This window comes from Oncorhynchus gorbuscha, linkage group LG22 (genome assembly GCF_021184085.1).
Source record: "Oncorhynchus gorbuscha isolate QuinsamMale2020 ecotype Even-year linkage group LG22, OgorEven_v1.0, whole genome shotgun sequence".
NCBI lineage: Eukaryota > Metazoa > Chordata > Actinopteri > Salmoniformes > Salmonidae > Oncorhynchus > Oncorhynchus gorbuscha.
Window position 1 is genome coordinate 16,460,599 of NC_060194.1, and position 16,735 is coordinate 16,477,333.

Consider the following 16,735-nt stretch of genomic DNA (forward strand, 5'->3'; position numbering starts at 1 on the left):
CTTTGACTCATTCCTCTCTGCCTCCTTCTTTCCACTCCTCTCCTCTTTTGACCTCACCCTCTCACCTTCCCCCTACTCACAAGGCAGGCAATACGCTCGACCTCATCTTTACTAGATGCTGTTCTTCCACTAACCTCATTGCAACTCCCCTCCAAGTCTCCGACCACTACCTTGTATCCTTTTCCCTCTCGCTCTCATCCAACACTTCCCACACTGCCCCTACTCGGATGGTATCGCGCCGTCCCAACCTTCGCTCTCTCTCCCCCGCTACTCTCTCCTCTTCCATCCTATCATCTCTTCCCTCTGCTCAAACCTTCTCCAACCTATCTCCTGATTCTGCCTCCTCAACCCTCCTCTCCTCCCTTTCTGCATCCTTTGACTCTCTATGTCCCCTATCTTCCAGGCCGGCTCAGTCCTCCCCTCCCGCTCCGTGGCTTGACGACTCATTGCGAGCTCACAGAACAGGGCTCCGGAAGGCCGAGCGGAAATGGAGGAAAACTCGCCTCCCTGCGGACCTGGCATCCTTTCACTCCCTCCTCTCTACATTTTCCTCCTCTGTCTCTGCTGCTAAAGCCACTTTCTACCACTCTAAATTCCAAGCATCTGCCTCTAACCCTAGGAAGCTCTTTGCCACCTTCTCCTCCCTCCTGAATCCTCCCCCCTCCTCCCTCTCTGCAGATGACAACCATTTTGAAAAGAAGATCGACGACATCCGATCCTCGTTTGCTAAGTCAAACAACACCGCTGGTTCTGCTCACACTGCCCTACCCTGTGCTCTGACCTCTTTCTCCCCTCTCTCTCCAGATGAAATCTCGCGTCTTGTGACGGCCGGCCGCCCAACAACCTGCCCGCTCGACCTTATCCCCTCCTCTCTTCTCCAGACCATTTCCGGAGACCTTCTCCCTTACCTCACCTCGCTCATCAACTTATCCCTGACCGCTGGCTACGTCCCTTCCGTCTTCAAGAGAGCGAGAGTTGCACCCCTTCTGAAAAAACCTACACTCGATCCCTCCGATGTCAACAACTACAGACCAGTATCCCTTCTTTCTTTTCTCTCCAAAACTCTTGAACGTGCCGTCCTTGGTCAGCTCTCCCGCTATCTCTCTCAGAATGACCTTCTTGATCCAAATCAGTCAGGTTTCAAGACTAGTCATTCAACTGAGACTGCTCTTCTCTGTATCACGGAGGCGCTCCGCACCGCTAAAGCTAACTCTCTCTCCTCTGCTCTCATCCTTCTAGACCTATCGGCTGCCTTCGATACTGTGAACCATCAGATCCTCCTCTCCACCCTCTCCGAGTTGGGCATCTCCGGCGCGGCCCACGCTTGGATTGCGTCCTACCTGACAGGTCGCTCCTACCAGGTGGCGTGGCGAGAATCTGTCTCCTCACCACGCGCTCTCACCACTGGTGTCCCCCAGGGCTCTGTTCTAGGCCCTCTCCTATTCTCGCTATACACCAAGTCACTTGGCTCTGTCATAACCTCACATGGTCTCTCCTATCATTGCTATGCAGACGACACACAATTAATCTTCTCCTTTCCCCCTTCTGATGACCAGGTGGCGAATCGCATCTCTGCATGTCTGGCAGACATATCAGTGTGGATGACGGATCACCACCTCAAGCTGAACTTCGGCAAGACGGAGCTGCTCTTCCTCCCGGGAAGGACTGCCCGTTCCATGATCTCGCCATCACGGTTGACAACTCCATTGTGTCCTCCTCCCAGAGCGCTAAGAACCTTGGCGTGATCCTGGACAACACCCTGTCGTTCTCAACTAACATCAAGGCGGTGGCCCGTTCCTGTAGGTTCATGCTCTACAACATCCGCAGAGTACGACCCTGCCTCACACAGGAAGCGGCGCAGGTCCTAATCCAGGCACTTGTCATCTCCCGTCTGGATTACTGCAACTCGCTGTTGGCTGGGCTCCCTGCCTGTGCCATTAAACTCCAACAACTCATCCAGAACGCCGCAGCCCGTCTAGTGTTCAACCTTCCCAAGTTCTCTCACGTCACCCCGCTCCTCCGCTCTCTCCACTGGCTTCCAGTTGAAGCTTGCATCCGCTACAAGACCATGGTGCTTGCCTACGGAGCTGTGAGGGGAACGGCACCTCAGTACCTCCAGGCTCTGATCAGGCCCTACACCCAAATAAGGGCACTGCGTTCATCCACCTCTGGCCTGCTCGCCTCCCTACCACTGAGGAAGTACAGTTCCCGCTCAGCTCAGTCAAAACTGTTCGCTGCTCTGGCTCCCCAATGGTGGAACAAACTCCCTCACGACGCCAGGACAGCGGAGTCAATCACCACCTTCCGGAGACACCTGAAACCCCACCTCTTTAAGGAATACCTAGGATAGGATAAAGTAATCCTTCTCACCCCCCCCCCCCTTAAAATATTTAGATGCACTATCGTAGAGTGGTTGTTCCACTGGATGTCATAAGGTGAATGCACCAATTTGTAAGTCGCTCTGGATAAGAGCGTCTGCTAAATGACTTAAATGTAATGTAAATGTAAAATATAATGCATTACTTCTGACCATAGGGCCCATATAATGCATTACTTCTGACTAGGGACCATATGGTGCATTACAAGGGAATGTGGTGCCATTTGGAACCTAACCGAGGTCTAACAGACTCATGACCAAGGTCTAGCCTAGTGCTTTACCTTATAGGGTTTGTTAGAGTGGGGCACCAGCACTCGTCCCTCCCTCCATCGGCTGCCCTGGTGTCCACTGACAGTCCAGAGCAGTGCCTCAGTCCGTCCCTCCTCTGTCTCCTTGTTCTGTTTGATGTGCAGGGTGCCGGCGTGCTCCCCGAACATGTGGTACCAGAAGGACACACACAGGTCTGCGTCAGGGGCGGTGACGGGCAGGCTGGCTAGGCGTGCCACCCTCTCCTCCATCCTCTCCTCCTCTGACTCTTCCTCCTTCCTTTCGGTCTCAGTAGCCAGCAGCATGTAGATGAAATTTCCTGGACCTCCTTTAGAGGGCAGTAAGAGACAAGCTAAGTAGCTATTTCTGAGTCCATGTTCATTGTGATAGTGCTTATTTACTACAGTAATATTATTGTGTGTGTGTGTGTGTCCACATGCACTCTGTGTCGTGTGTGTGCACTCTGTGTTGTGTGTGTGTGTGTGTGTGTTTATGCATTCTCTGTCCTCTCACCTGTGTGATCTAGGTTGGGTCCTCTGTGGACTGTAGGGGCCCCACTGGTATGAATCATCCAACCAGCACCAGCATCCGTCTCCAGTGTCCAGCCGCAGAACGATGGGTTGTCCGCCCAGCCAAAGTCACACGCGAACCACAGGTACTCTGGAAAAGAGGTCAACCTTGTAAGTAACCTAGCTTGTTTCCTCTGGCAAAGTGTAACTATTATTAACTTAATGTTACACAACGTGAATAGAGAGTGAGGTAAGGTAGTAACAACGTGTCATTTCCAATTTCCCTCTAATAAATAAAATATATGAAAATACATTTGAACAGCTGAAGAAGCAAGCACACCATTTGTATTCAGGAAAATGACCATTTCTTACAGTAACTTGAAGGCACTCAAACTTAGATATGATATTTCATATTAAACAAAAGACAGATTCACAGATCCAACATGTGTTTCGTACCAGGAGAAGGACGACTGAAGGGACCTTCCAGAGAGAAGGAAGACTGAAGGGACCTTCCAGAGAGAAGGACGTAGTGCCACGAACAGAACAGTAATGAAGACTAAACCATTTCCAGAATGTACACTACAAAAAACTTGTTTCTCATCCCCTCTATGCCAGCTACAAATGGGCCCCTATTCCCTATATAGTGCACTACTTTTGAGCAGAGCCCAATGGGCCGTGGTGAAAAGTAGTGCACTATAAAGGGAATAATGAGCCCATTTGGGACAAAACATAACATGGCGGCAGTGGTTAATCACAGCATCCAAATTAATGCGACAGCTATGAGTAAAAATAATGCTTTTGTCTCCATCATTTTCAATCCCCCATATACATTTTGAGCTAAATTATTTTAAATATATGTTCCTTCTTTTTTATTTTCCCCTAACCCTACCACCCGTCCCATAATTGGAGTAAACTAATAAAAAAATAATACCCAGGCTTCTACTTCCAGCTTATACATACTATATACATTTTATGGACACATGTTTGACATTAGCTATCTTTTTTTTCCCTTTTCTTTTTTTTTAACGAAGAATGTTTCTTTTGTTGTCAGACGCTGTTGCAGTACTCCGAGAATAACTAACTGTTGTTGTGCCCTCTGGTTGTTGTCATATGACTTGCTCGGTTAACTGAGACTCAAGGCTCCTTTTTCTGTTTCTGCAGTTATGTTTTTCCATCTCAAGGCCGAACACCGGCTGTGTTCCAAATGGCAGCCTATTTATTTTAGAGCGCACAACATTAGACCAGGACCCAGCACTGGTCAACAGCACACATCGATCTGGCAACATCTCTGTAGATTGGATGACATCAATTATATGGTCAAATATGCCATCCTGTTCTGTATTTCATGTCAAAATCAAACCATGATGATCTCACTCATTTGCTTTATAGACAGACAACAAAAGAGAGGCGGAGAGAAGGATGGATGCATGAATGGATGGGTGCAGTACATGAGCCGGTAGTTTATGGACGTTCTCACCTGGTATGCGGTCTCCCTCTATGATAGGGTCTGCCACTGTGGTGTCACCTGTCAGACACAGATGGGCACAGTCAGTGGGGTTCATGGATCAGAGGGTGGGTCAAACCCCCAGTCAGGGATACAAACACAATTGATGGATAGATAGATCAGATAGATATTTGTTTATTTGGATCGACATTAGTAATTTCAGAGGCAGGAGCTATTCGTCCTAGGGACCACAAAAAAAGACAAAACATGAATACACAAGGAGAGTAACACAAATGTAAAATACAATGATATACAAACAATAAATCCTCTAGGGTAGGGTAGAGAAGAGTGCAAGAGACATGATGAGGATGGATAGATAGAGAAAGGGTGGGTGTGAGAAGGAGAGTGGGATGATGAGAGAGAGAGCAAGGGAGGCTGGTGGTCGGCACCTGTTGGGTCGTAGTCCTCCCCTCCGGCTCCTGTTCCTGTTCCACTGTGACAGCTGGCCTGCTCGTCGTCACACTCTTCTGACGTCGGCGCGGGCTTGGTCACAGACGCGGTCGTGGTGGCGGCGAACGTGGTCACAGCAAACGTGATCGCTACAGGCGTGGTCGGTGGGACAGTTGTGGGCTCTGGAGAGGGAAGGAGAGAGGAGAGAGTGAGTGGGATGAGAGAGAGAGGGAGAGAGAGAGAGAGAGAGAGAGAGAGAGAGAGAGAGAGAGAGAGAGAGAGAGAGAGAGAGAGAGAGAGAGAGAGAGAGAGAGAGAGAGAGAGAGAGAGAGAGAGGAGAGAGAGAGAGAGGGAGGGAGAGAGAGAGTGGGGTGGAGAGAGAGAGAGAGAGAGAGAGAGAGAGAGAGAGAGAGAGAGAGAGAGAGAGAGAGAGAGAGAGAGAGAGAGAGAGAGAGAGAGAGAGAGAGAGAGAGAGAGAGAAGAATCCTTCAGGGAAAGGATACCTCTGCTGTTTGGTTGTAGTAAGCAGCCAGTTTACAGGTCAACCTTTGTGATTGGATTAGGGGATATGGCCATTTGTTTGATTTTAGATGTTAATGACACTGACATGGTGAAACCAAGCAGGCTTCCAGGGCACATGGTCTGGGTGGAGATAGGAAACGATCCGGTAACATGAGACTGTGGAGTGAGGCTGGTTACTACTGGTAGCAAGATCAATACAGAAAGTCGGAGGGTGGAGAGCCAAGTGTGGAGAGCCTGGTAGCTGCAAAGGTGTGAAGGAGAATTGGGGAAATAATTAGAGTAGATTGCTCATAGTGGATTTCCCAATGTGGCCCTGTGAGTGTGTGTGAGTTTGTGCTTGTTCCCAAGTGAGTGTGTGTTCGGAAGCTCTCGTGTTCTTTCTTTGATGTGGAGATCATCTTTTTTCCACCTCTTCTCCCCTCCTCTCCTCCTCTTTTTTTCCACCTCCTCTCCTCTCCTCTCCCCTCCACTACCCCACCGTCTGGCCTGTACTACTGATCCTCATCTTCCTCCCTACTAGGGTAACCAGACACCCCATACCAGACCTAGAAATCCCCAACCCTCAGTCACTCACTCACCCCCACTCCCACTTCACCCCCACCTCAGCCCCACTCCCACCTCACCGTCCCACTGTGACTGCCCCCCGACAGGTAGGCTACACATTGTCATCAAGCAGAAAAGTCTACACAACTACTCCCCCTACTGCCCAAGGCTTGTCACTCACCCAGGTCTCAGGTCTGTAGTTAGGAGTAGGTGAGTGAAGCCTATTTGGGATTCCATCTGTGTGAGGCCACTATGATTGATGTCTAACTCTAGACCCTGTCAGAGGGGATCTTTAATCCTAATACTGTCCTGCTTGGGCGGCTCCAAAGTCGCGCAGCGGTCTAAGGCACTGCATTTCAGTGCTAGAGGCGTCACTACAGACACCCTGGTTCGATTTCAGGGTGTATCACAACCGACCGTGATTGGGAGTCCCATAGGGCAGCGCACAATTGTCCCAGCATCGTCCAGGTTTGGCCGGGCTAGGCCGTTATTATAAATAACAATTTGTTCTTAACTGACTTGACTAGTTAAATAAATGTTCAATTATTATTATTATTATTTTTTGGTCCAAGATCTGTTTGTTCACTCTGTTGTTGTCGTTGTTAAGCCAAAACTGTGTGTGTGTGAGATGTTTGCACTATCTCACCCTGGATCTCACAGCCCAGCAGCTCCAGTCTGAGGCCCAGGCCCTCGGGGGTGGCTCTCTCTGGGTAAACCCTGAGGAAGCGAGTAAGCAGAGGGCCCAGCGTACGCAGCTCTGGGGTGTCATGGTTCTGGTTCCCAATGAAGATCTGGAAGAGAGAAAATAAACGTTTGTTAGTTAGGATTCACACAGGCACTTGCATGCGTACACACACACACACACACACACACACACACACACACACACACACACACACACACACACACACACACACACACACACACACACACACACACACACACACACACACACACACACACACACACACACACACACACACACACACACACACACACACACACACACACACACACACACACACACACACCTTGAGGCTCCAGTCTATTGAAAAAGAATCGACTTTCTATCAAAACAAAACACATTTCTAGGATCTATGAGTTCCTCCTTAATATATTATTTAAAGCGAGAGGACATGTGAAAATGGTTAGCCCGTGCGGTGAGCAGGTAGTGGGAGTCCGGGACACCAGGCCTGCTACCACCATGGTGCCAGGCCCTAGGTTCTTAAGTTTCCCTCTAAAACCCTCAATCAAAGTGAAGCCTGGTGTGGCGGCTTGAAAAACATTCTCTCTGCCTCCCAAATGGCTCACTATTCCCTATACAGTGCACTACTTTTGACCAGAGTAGTACACTGTATAGGGAATAGGGTGCCATTTGAGATGCTGCCGGGATGTATGGCTGAAGCCACTGAAATAGACTTCCTCTCTATTCGTCTTTGAAGATTGGAGGCTGGAAAGGAGCTTTATAAAAAGACACAGGAAACAGGGCAGGGGGATATCTAGGGCGGCATCCCAAATAGCACCCCATTTTCTATGCTGTAAACTACTTTGGACAAGAGGCCTATGGGCCCTCGTCCAAAGTAGTGCACTACATAGGGAACAGGGTGCCATTTGGGACACAAATAAGATCTTCCTCTGTCTGCCATAAATCAGGAGTCCCACCATCTGGAATAGATGGATGTTCAATGTCTTGCGACCGTGACAGGGAGTATGAAGAGTACTGCTGGATATTTGGACCAGCTAGGTGCTGATGGCTTCCACACACTGACATGTCATCCTTGACTTGACCAACAGGATATGTTGCGCTCTTGTCAACATCAATCTTGGCAACATCCTATATGATCCGAATGATTTTCTATTGATCAGTGGGTCTCTGTGGGAGGAGGTGAATTCCAAACATGAATTCTCAGGCTGCTTCCCTTACCTTAGGCTTGGCATCGTTGTCTTCATTCACCATGGTCCAGTCAGAGCCGTTGCTGCTGTAACCCACCTTGAACCTCTTCATGAACACATTCTTGTCTCTATGGAATAAAAATACAACTTTATTGATCCAGAAAGACACACAAACACACACAGGTTCCAACTCTCTGGTTGCTGGCCCCCGTCTCTGTCCTCTAGGCTACCTACCTGTGGTGTCCTCCCTGGATAACCAGGCCGCTGACCAGCTTGTCCTGGCCCAGGTCCACCTGCAGCCACTCGTTCCTGAAGGGCTGTCTGGTCTGTTGCTGGGTCCATCCCGACCTCCCTGTTAGCAACCTGGCGTTCTCCGGTACCCAGCCACGCTCCGCGTGCGACGACGCAGTGACCTGGGCGTCTGAGATCTGTCCGGAGACCATCCCCAGCATGCCTGAACAGGGGTAGTCTGCGTTTGTGAGTGTGTGTGTGAGAGAGAGCAAGAGAGAGAGAGAGAAAGTAGAGAAGGGATCAGATTGAGGTTGTGTCCTCATGGGCTCTGGCCAAAAGTAGTGTCCCAGATAGGGAATAGGATTAGGATGCCATTTGGGACACATACACTCAGTCCTGAGATGTTTGTGAGTTATTTTGTGATTTGTCTTTGTGGGAACTACCCTGTGTGTGTGTGTGTGTGTGTGTGTGTGTGTGTGTGTGTGTGTGTGTGTGTGTGTGTGTGTGTGTGTGTGTGTGTGTGTGTGTGTGTGTGTGTGTGTGTGTGTGTGTGTGTGTGTGTGTGTGTGTGTGTGTGTGTGTGTGTGTGTGTGTGTGTGTGTGTGTGTGTGTGTGTGTGTGTGTGTGTGTGTGTGTGTGTGTGCGCCCGCGTTTGTGTGGTCATTTGTTTGTATCATACGAGGTGGCTGGGCTGAACTCACAGAGGCAGTATAACTGGAGGACAGAGACAGACGGTCTACATCCTCCCTGTGTCATTCCAAGCTCTTAATCATCTTGTACAATACACACACACACACAGACGCACACACGCACGCACACACACACACACACTGCCCTGCAGTGAGGAACAGAGTAATACCATATTTATAATGTTCTCCTGCTGAGGGAAATAAGAGAGGATGGATTTCTGGGAAGAACCAAGTGCTGCGCTTAGTAATATCGTAAATACTGGATGTACGATGACTCAACTTGCCTTCTTGCTGTTTTCCATTGCACTTTTACAATGAATAACTACCTAGCATGACCCTCGACCGGCTGTGGAAGCAGTGATTATTCTAAATCACAAGGCTGTCTTCTGCACAGCCAAGTACAGGATTAATTAGATTTCTTAGAGCACTGGAAAGCATGGTAAATAGGGTCTAGATTAGAATGAAAATGTGTGTGTATGTGTGAGTGTGTGTTTGCGAGTGCATTTGTGTGTGTGTGTGTGTGAGTGTGCGTTTGCGAGTGCATTTGTGTGTGTGTGTACCTGAGGTCTTGCAGCCGTAAACCTCGAAGCGCATGCATATGCCTATCTCCCAGGACATGGGTCTGATGCGGACGTAGCGCGCCAGAGTCTGCTTGGGCAGGAACGACCTGGCCACATCTGTAGGGTTGTGGTTCCCCTGGAAAATCTGGAGGAGAAGAAGAAGAAGGTGATGATGATGATGATGATGAAGAAGAAGAAGAAGATGAAGAAGATGATGAAGAAGAAGATGATGAAGAGGAAGAAGATGTTGAAGATGAAGAAGATGATGAAAAAGACGAAGATGATGAAGATGAAGAAGACGATGATGAGGAATAAGAGGAAGAAGATGATGAAGAAGAAAATGAAGATGATGCAATCGAAGAAGATGAAAAAGAAGTAGAAGATGAAGAAGATGAAGAAGATGAAGATTATGATGAAGAAGAAGATGATGAAGAAGAAGATGATGAAGAAGAAAAGAGGAAGGAGATCATCATGATGTCCAGCAGAAACACATCTTCTGCTTTATTCCAGAAGAATAGAGACAAAATCGTTTACCTCAGTCACATATGTTAAATAGAAATGTCTGAATCTGTTCTGTAAAATAGGACAGATTCCCCTGGTATTTGTCGTCCAGAGTACAGGAAATCTGCCCTTTTGTGAAATGTGTGGTTTTGATTTCCAAATCAGACTGAACCCAGTCTTTCTATTACTCATGTATATAACCTCTCTAGATTTCTTCCTTCTGGGGAATTTGTCCTGGCCACTGTTCTCTTGCTTCTCCTTTACCTGCTCTTTGGGTTCTAGGCCGGGTGACAGTAAAGACCTTTATGATAATTTAAACAAAAGGTTTAAAAATGATCTTATGAGTCAGTCTTACCTTCTGCTTCGATCCCTCCTTTATTGTGACCCAGTCCTCTCCATTGGAGCTCACATCCACTTTGTAGGAGCGGACAAAGTACTCCTTCTTGGTTTCCTTGGAGATGGCACCCTGTGTTCCCACGGCTGAGACAAAGCGGAGAAATCCTAGGTCCACCTGGCAACACAAACCAGAAACACCCAGTTAGCTTGAACCCTGTTAGCTCATGCATTAGGCAAAACAGAGATAAAGGACTGAAAGACCGGCACAGGGAATAGTGCTGCTACCCAGTGCTTTATTCCTGCATCCAAATCAACCAAAACTCTTTAACTTCACAGCAGTCTTGCCAGGTGCAAACGAAGAAAATAGCCAATTAGTTAATTGGTTGCAGTATAACTCTCAATGTCCTGCATGTGGATGAGCATCATATACAGTGGGCTTAAAGGCAGGAAGTTGCCAACTAACCTGCTAACCGTGTTAGAAAAGATCTGACAGAAGCCACTTCCAGCTACCTGTCGGGGGGCAGCTACTGACAGAGCCACTCATGATGTGGTCTGTTAAGTGGGTTGTCAGTGTTGACCATGTTAAAACACTCTGTATGAATGAACATAGAGCCTCTGCCTACTTTCTGAGCAGGGCGAGGCCTGTTAGGCCGATTGTGTGGGGACAGGACGGAACCGGTGGGAAGGCCATAATGCCTCTGACGGTGAAAACAGGAGCTTTGGCCCTTCCTCTGGGAGCAGGGACAGGTCCACAGGAAGTGAGCTCCACCGCCTGGCCTGGCCAGCAGAGCAGAGAGAGAGAGAGAGACTCCATTGTCTGTCTGGGGAATTCCTGAGCTGCAGGGAGCAGCTGGTCTCTTTAGGGCTGTGTCCCAAATGGGATGCAACCTATTTCCTATATAGTGCACTATTTTTGACCAGGGCCCTCTATATTGAGAATAAGGTGTCATTTGGGACACACTCCCTGGTCTCTCAAGGGCACAGGGAAATGGAAGGCAGGGCTGCCTGCTGGCCACCCTTCTGCTCTGGGCTTCATGTATTAAATATTTATGTACTTTAAACTAGGTGGTTGCTTCATGATATTAGTGTGGGTGTGTTTGTGTCTGTGCTTTTGTCTTGAGTCGCTTTTTTTGCGTCATCGAAGTAGAGCATCTTTCTTTCAGAGAACCGTTAGAGAGTCTTTGAGATAATATTGATTTATAGCCTAAAAAAACGGTGCAGCTCCATGCCTTCTACTTTAAGGGGGTTTAAATGATGATTTATGTTTTTGAAGTAGAGGTATTTTGAGGTTGATGAATTTTGTTATGAAGTATGCTATAGTGCGTGGCCCACTCCGCAGCATGGTGCAGCTAGCCAGAGGCTGTGTCACAAATGGAACCCTATTCCTTACAGTGCACTACTTTTGACAAGACATCCGGTCAAAAGTAGGGCATTTTGTAGGGAACATGGTGCCATCTGGGACACAGACAAGTAGTACTTCATTAGTCTTACTTCAGCTGAATATCATGACTAACCTAATTCATGCGTGTGTGCCATCAATACATACAATTCTATTATTGAGTGAACAGTTAACATTTTATTGATACTATTTCCAGGACACCATTTTTTATTTTAATGTCGCCTGGCAGTAACGTGTGCTTTTGTCACGTTCTGACCTTAGTTCCTTTGTTTTGTCTTTGTTTTAGGATGGTCAGGGAGTGAGTTGGGTGGGTTGTCTATGTTCGGTTTTCTACGTTGTGTTTTGAGTTTGGCCTGGTATGGTTCTCAATCAGAGGCAGGTGTCGTTAGTTGTCTCTGATTGAGAATCATACTTAGGTAGCCTTTTCCCACCTGCGTTTGGTGGGTGTTTATTTTCCGTTCTGTGTTTTGTATTTCACCGTTCAGGACTGTTTTCGCTTCGTTCTCGCATTTTGTTATTTCCTGTTCGCGTAATTCGTTTTCATCAAAAGAGAATATGAATACTTACCACGCTGCACCTTGGTCCTCCTCTCTCCCAGCAGCGAGCGTTACAGCTTTAGGCTCCTTTATGACGAATCTTTGGCTGTATAGGTAGTCTGCTGATTTAATTGGATCATCTTGGCTTTTATATTAAAGGGATATATCTAGGCCCCATGTCGATAGCAAGTTTCCTCCGGATGCCACAGCTTTGGATGAAGCTGCCAACCCATCACTGTGCGTAATTTATCCCCGACCTGGCCGTTTTTGAATTACAGTGAGATTGACATGTTATTGAAACCTGTGAGGTAAGCTTATGCAGGAAAGGTTTCCTTCCTCTCCAAAGACAGAGTATTTATAGAGGCGTACTGCTTGAGGAGAAACGTTTGTCTCGGGTCTGTGACGTTGGAAACCAGGAAAGGGCCGTACATCTGTAGAACACATTTGGGCCTGGCTGCTCTGCGAGTGAATGTTGTTAGCGGAAAGAGATGAAAACAAAGGAGTCCTCAGAGACTGTTGGAGGAGTTCCCATCACCCTAAGAGACAACATGAAGGATGCGATATTTAGGTCCCATAATATGATCCAATGCCACTTGTCAGGAGAAACAAATCAGAATCGTACTGGAAGATTTATTATAGATTGAGCGTGGCATTTTATTTAGGAACGTTGGGCATCATGGTTGAAGGCTGTAGAAGAATTCAATTATTCTGGTATGCTTTAGTCATTAACTAGTTATAAAACTGCACATTTTTTCTCTCTGCCCCATGGCTAAATGAGTAGAATTGAAAGGAATTACTTGTAAATTGCTAAATCTTCTGGTATGGATGTGGGCACGCACACCCACGAGCCACCACGGCCTCTCATGATGAGTTCCGTTTTTTTTGTGGCCTCCACTCCCGTCAAAGTTGCCCATCTCTGATGTAGAATATGTTAACATGATCAAAAGCGACAAGCCGCACCCTCAACTGACCTCACCACGAGTGCCTCTGTCACTTTAGAGAACCTTGTTCAGTGAACGTCGTAGATTTATTTCCCCTGCATGTGGTCAGACCCCTTTTCTTGTCCTGATCTTGTCCAGTCTAACCCCACAGTTATGACACAGCACTTTCGTGACAAAGTGGGTCACAGCAGCCTAGCGCTGGTTACAAGCTCTTTCTCTCCTCGCCAGAAAAACACCAATATCCTGTTTTGAAGGATGTGCCAATGTTTTTGTTCAATCTCATTTAGTCACGGTCCGGCTGATGAATGCAGCCGTGTCTGCATCCCATTGTTTTCTCCATTAAAGGCCTGAGCAGAGGGTTTTATTTTCAGCCACAGAGTGTCAACGCTGCCAAGTGTTGAGTAATTAGGAATATGGGAGAGTAATTAGCATCAGTCCTTTCATAGAGGAAGTCTGGCCAATAGGCTTGGCCGGCCGCTGCAGAGTTCATGTCAGATAGAATAGGAAACGGCGGACAGAGTGTTCAGCTCAGAGGTTTCTATCATAATAAAGGGCTTTGGTTTGGTTGCGAGATCAACTTGAGACCGGGACTGAAGCAGAGCAACAAGGTCTTTCGTGCCAAGACAACCCAGGACACTGTCCACAACTCCTCTGTACGCAAGTGGACTCAAGCCCATGTGTACTCAAGTGGACTTTGCCTTTGGCAAACAATCTCAGCCGTTTTGAATTTATACAGATTTGTTGTCGGGCTCTTTAATTACACTGCTGTGCATGATTCTCAATGGTATCACGAATACCATTGAGTACATGGATCAAATGTTCAAGTGGCTCAAGGAGTCTTAACAGCGTGGCTTGTGTGCTAGAAAGGGGTTGCCATGACTTTGTTGAAGGCGGAGGGGAATATATAGAAACTCTAGGGGATTTACCAGGATAGGCTATAAGGAATGTACAGCTCTATGGTAACACTACAGCTTCACCATAGAGTGCCAGTTCCCAGGGGTCCTCTGTCACTCACATAGCCCACACAAACCCATGCAGAGTCACACACACCCACACACTACAGTAGCAAGTCCATCTGGGGCTTGACGTTCCCAGGGGTCCTCTGTCACTCACACAGCCCACACAAACCCATGCACACACCACACACACACCCCCCACACACACCCCACACACACCCCCCACACAAACCCATGGGGAGGCTATTTCTTCCACTCCCAAAGAGTTTGGGAGTGAGGCCAAAAACAGGACACTGTGGTGCCTTCCCATCCTTTAGACTGTGTTACTGCATTATTCTGTGGTCATGTAATTATATACCCCGATTTACAGACTTCCCATGATTTGAAGCGCGACACATTTGCAAAATGCTTTGGGGTCAAACTATGGGGGAAGTCCATTTGATAAATATGTTTTTTTTCATATCAGTTCATATCAGTTATTGCATTTGGTTGTATTAAAATACATGACGTATTATTCTATTCTATTCTATTAGTATTATTCTATTCTGTTCTAGTAATGCAATCTTGCAGTACATGTTCCTGCTCAGTTCAGAGTTATTGGAGTGTGATTACATTGAAAGACAATATAACCACTTTACTGCTGGAGTTCTGTTTTGGGGGAAAAAACGCGGTCTGTTCAGTTCATCGTGTTTGGAGTGTTGGTGTAGAGTAGTGTTACAGAATAGCCTCATGTAACAATCTGCATTCACAACAAGAAGCATCCCCCTGAGGGTGTGGCTACCTTTAACAAACTAGATTATAGAAGTCATGTCCCTGTTAGACAGTGTGTGTAGGAAGGAGCTTAATCAACCCACATGCCAACTGGTCTAGTCAGTCTGGCCTCTCGATCACAATCTGTCTTGTTTGTGACTTTATGATGTTTATTTTTCCAAGAATGTCATTCTTGAACACCCTCATGACCTGTGCTGCAAGGATCGCACGCACGCACGCACGCACGCACGCACGCACACACACACACACACACACACACCTAATGGATCACACACTTCTCATTAGGGATGCTGGCAGACAGACGTGACATTGATTCAGACTGGTGGAGACAGACCTGAGTATCCCACACGGTCTGCCTACCGGACTGTGTGGATACATAGAGAGATGCACTCTTAAAACTTTTCACTATGACAGTAGCTGTCCCGAACTGGTTGCGGTGAAGGACAAAACACACAGTCCGGGATGAGTTTAGAATAACCAACTGTTGCTCAACCCAGGGCTTCATGTGCAGCCATGATGTTTTACACGCACCAAAAGCATTGGTACTGTCACTGACACACATATGTAACTCTATTCACCTATGTAGTGCACTACTTTCCAACTGTTTGGGACGCAAATGCCACACATGTAACCCAGCTGCCCCAGGGCTGTCTCTTACCTGAATCCACTCTCTGCTGGAGTCTTCAGAGGGGGTCCAGCCATTCTCTTTGTAGTTGAGTCTGGAGCGCTCAGGAGACCAGTTAGAGTTGTACTGAGAGGAGGCAGTGATCTGATCCGAGGTGATCGCCCCTGACTCCATCCCCAGGCCCTCCACACACTTAAAGTCTGTCAACAGAGATATAGAACCTGAGTTAGACTTTATTTGGACAGTCCTCTGTTGATCAGTGTTTCTCAATCCTGGTCCTGGGGACCCAAGGGGTTGATGATTTTAGTTTTTGTCCTGGAACTAACACAGTGGTTTCAGCTAATCTACTTATCATTAGGTGTCTGAGGGCTAGGGAAAATGTTTAATGTGCATCACTTTGGGTCCCCAGGACAATAATTTGAGAAACACTGCTATAAATGTTTGACAGATTAAATCATCAATAGACCATCAACGGCAACTCTGTTGTTAAACAGCAACTTTTTGGGGTTATGGTTAGAGGGTTTTTTGGGCTAGAATTAGGGTGAGGGCTATGAGCCTCCATCCTCTGTCTTGTCCTGTCAGTCTCTAAAGAGATGTTGTGTGACTCAGGGAGGTCTTGGCCTCGAAGACAACTTGGAAGAGAAATGCAATGGGAAAGAACTGTGTCTTACTGGAACGAAACGCGAACTTCCTCAAGCCTCTCTGAACTGAGTCAGAAGAAAAGAACAGCACGTTCTTGTGTATCTCAGCTGGAGCCATTCAAAGATGACACATCTAGAACCTTCCGTAACGAGCCACACTGAGTACACCACAGAGGTACTGGGTTGACTAACTTTTCTCTAAAAGATCACACACACACAAACTAGAAGCATCCTTTGTTAAAGTAGCTTTTTTTCAAGATATGTTATTAATAAGTTAATAATGTCAAATATTATTATGAGATTCCCAAAAGCAAGCGTAGGCCCACACGTTGACACAAACAATGTCATGTATTTATTGAATTAATACATGTTTTTCTTTACTTATTTTAAATGTTGCAGGATGAAAAAAACAAACATAGAACACGCACGCACGCACGCACGCACACACACACACAGACAGACAGACAGACAGACAGACAGACAGACAGACAGACAGACAGACAGACAGACAGACAGACAGACAGACAGACAGACAGACAGACAG

The 16,735-nt window shown here is 47.2% G+C and overlaps 1 protein-coding gene across 3 annotated transcripts in view; it reads right to left on the minus strand.

Moving 5' to 3' along the window:
- LOC124009512 (neuropilin-1a-like) overlaps nt 1-16,735 on the minus strand; it is a 52,996-nt gene that overhangs the window by 3,223 nt on the left and 33,038 nt on the right. For all 3 annotated transcript variants that reach the window (XM_046321360.1, XM_046321359.1, XM_046321358.1), the window contains 10 exons: nt 15,584-15,750; nt 10,342-10,497; nt 9,486-9,630; nt 8,240-8,474; nt 8,037-8,133; nt 6,759-6,903; nt 5,047-5,229; nt 4,631-4,678; nt 3,158-3,304; nt 2,659-2,972 (listed from right to left, as the gene is read on the minus strand). In XM_046321360.1, coding sequence (XP_046177316.1) covers nt 2,659-2,972; nt 3,158-3,304; nt 4,631-4,678; nt 5,047-5,229; nt 6,759-6,903; nt 8,037-8,133; nt 8,240-8,474; nt 9,486-9,630; nt 10,342-10,497; nt 15,584-15,750 — 1,637 coding nt within the window. The remainder of the gene's footprint in view (nt 1-2,658; nt 2,973-3,157; nt 3,305-4,630; nt 4,679-5,046; nt 5,230-6,758; nt 6,904-8,036; nt 8,134-8,239; nt 8,475-9,485; nt 9,631-10,341; nt 10,498-15,583; nt 15,751-16,735) is intronic.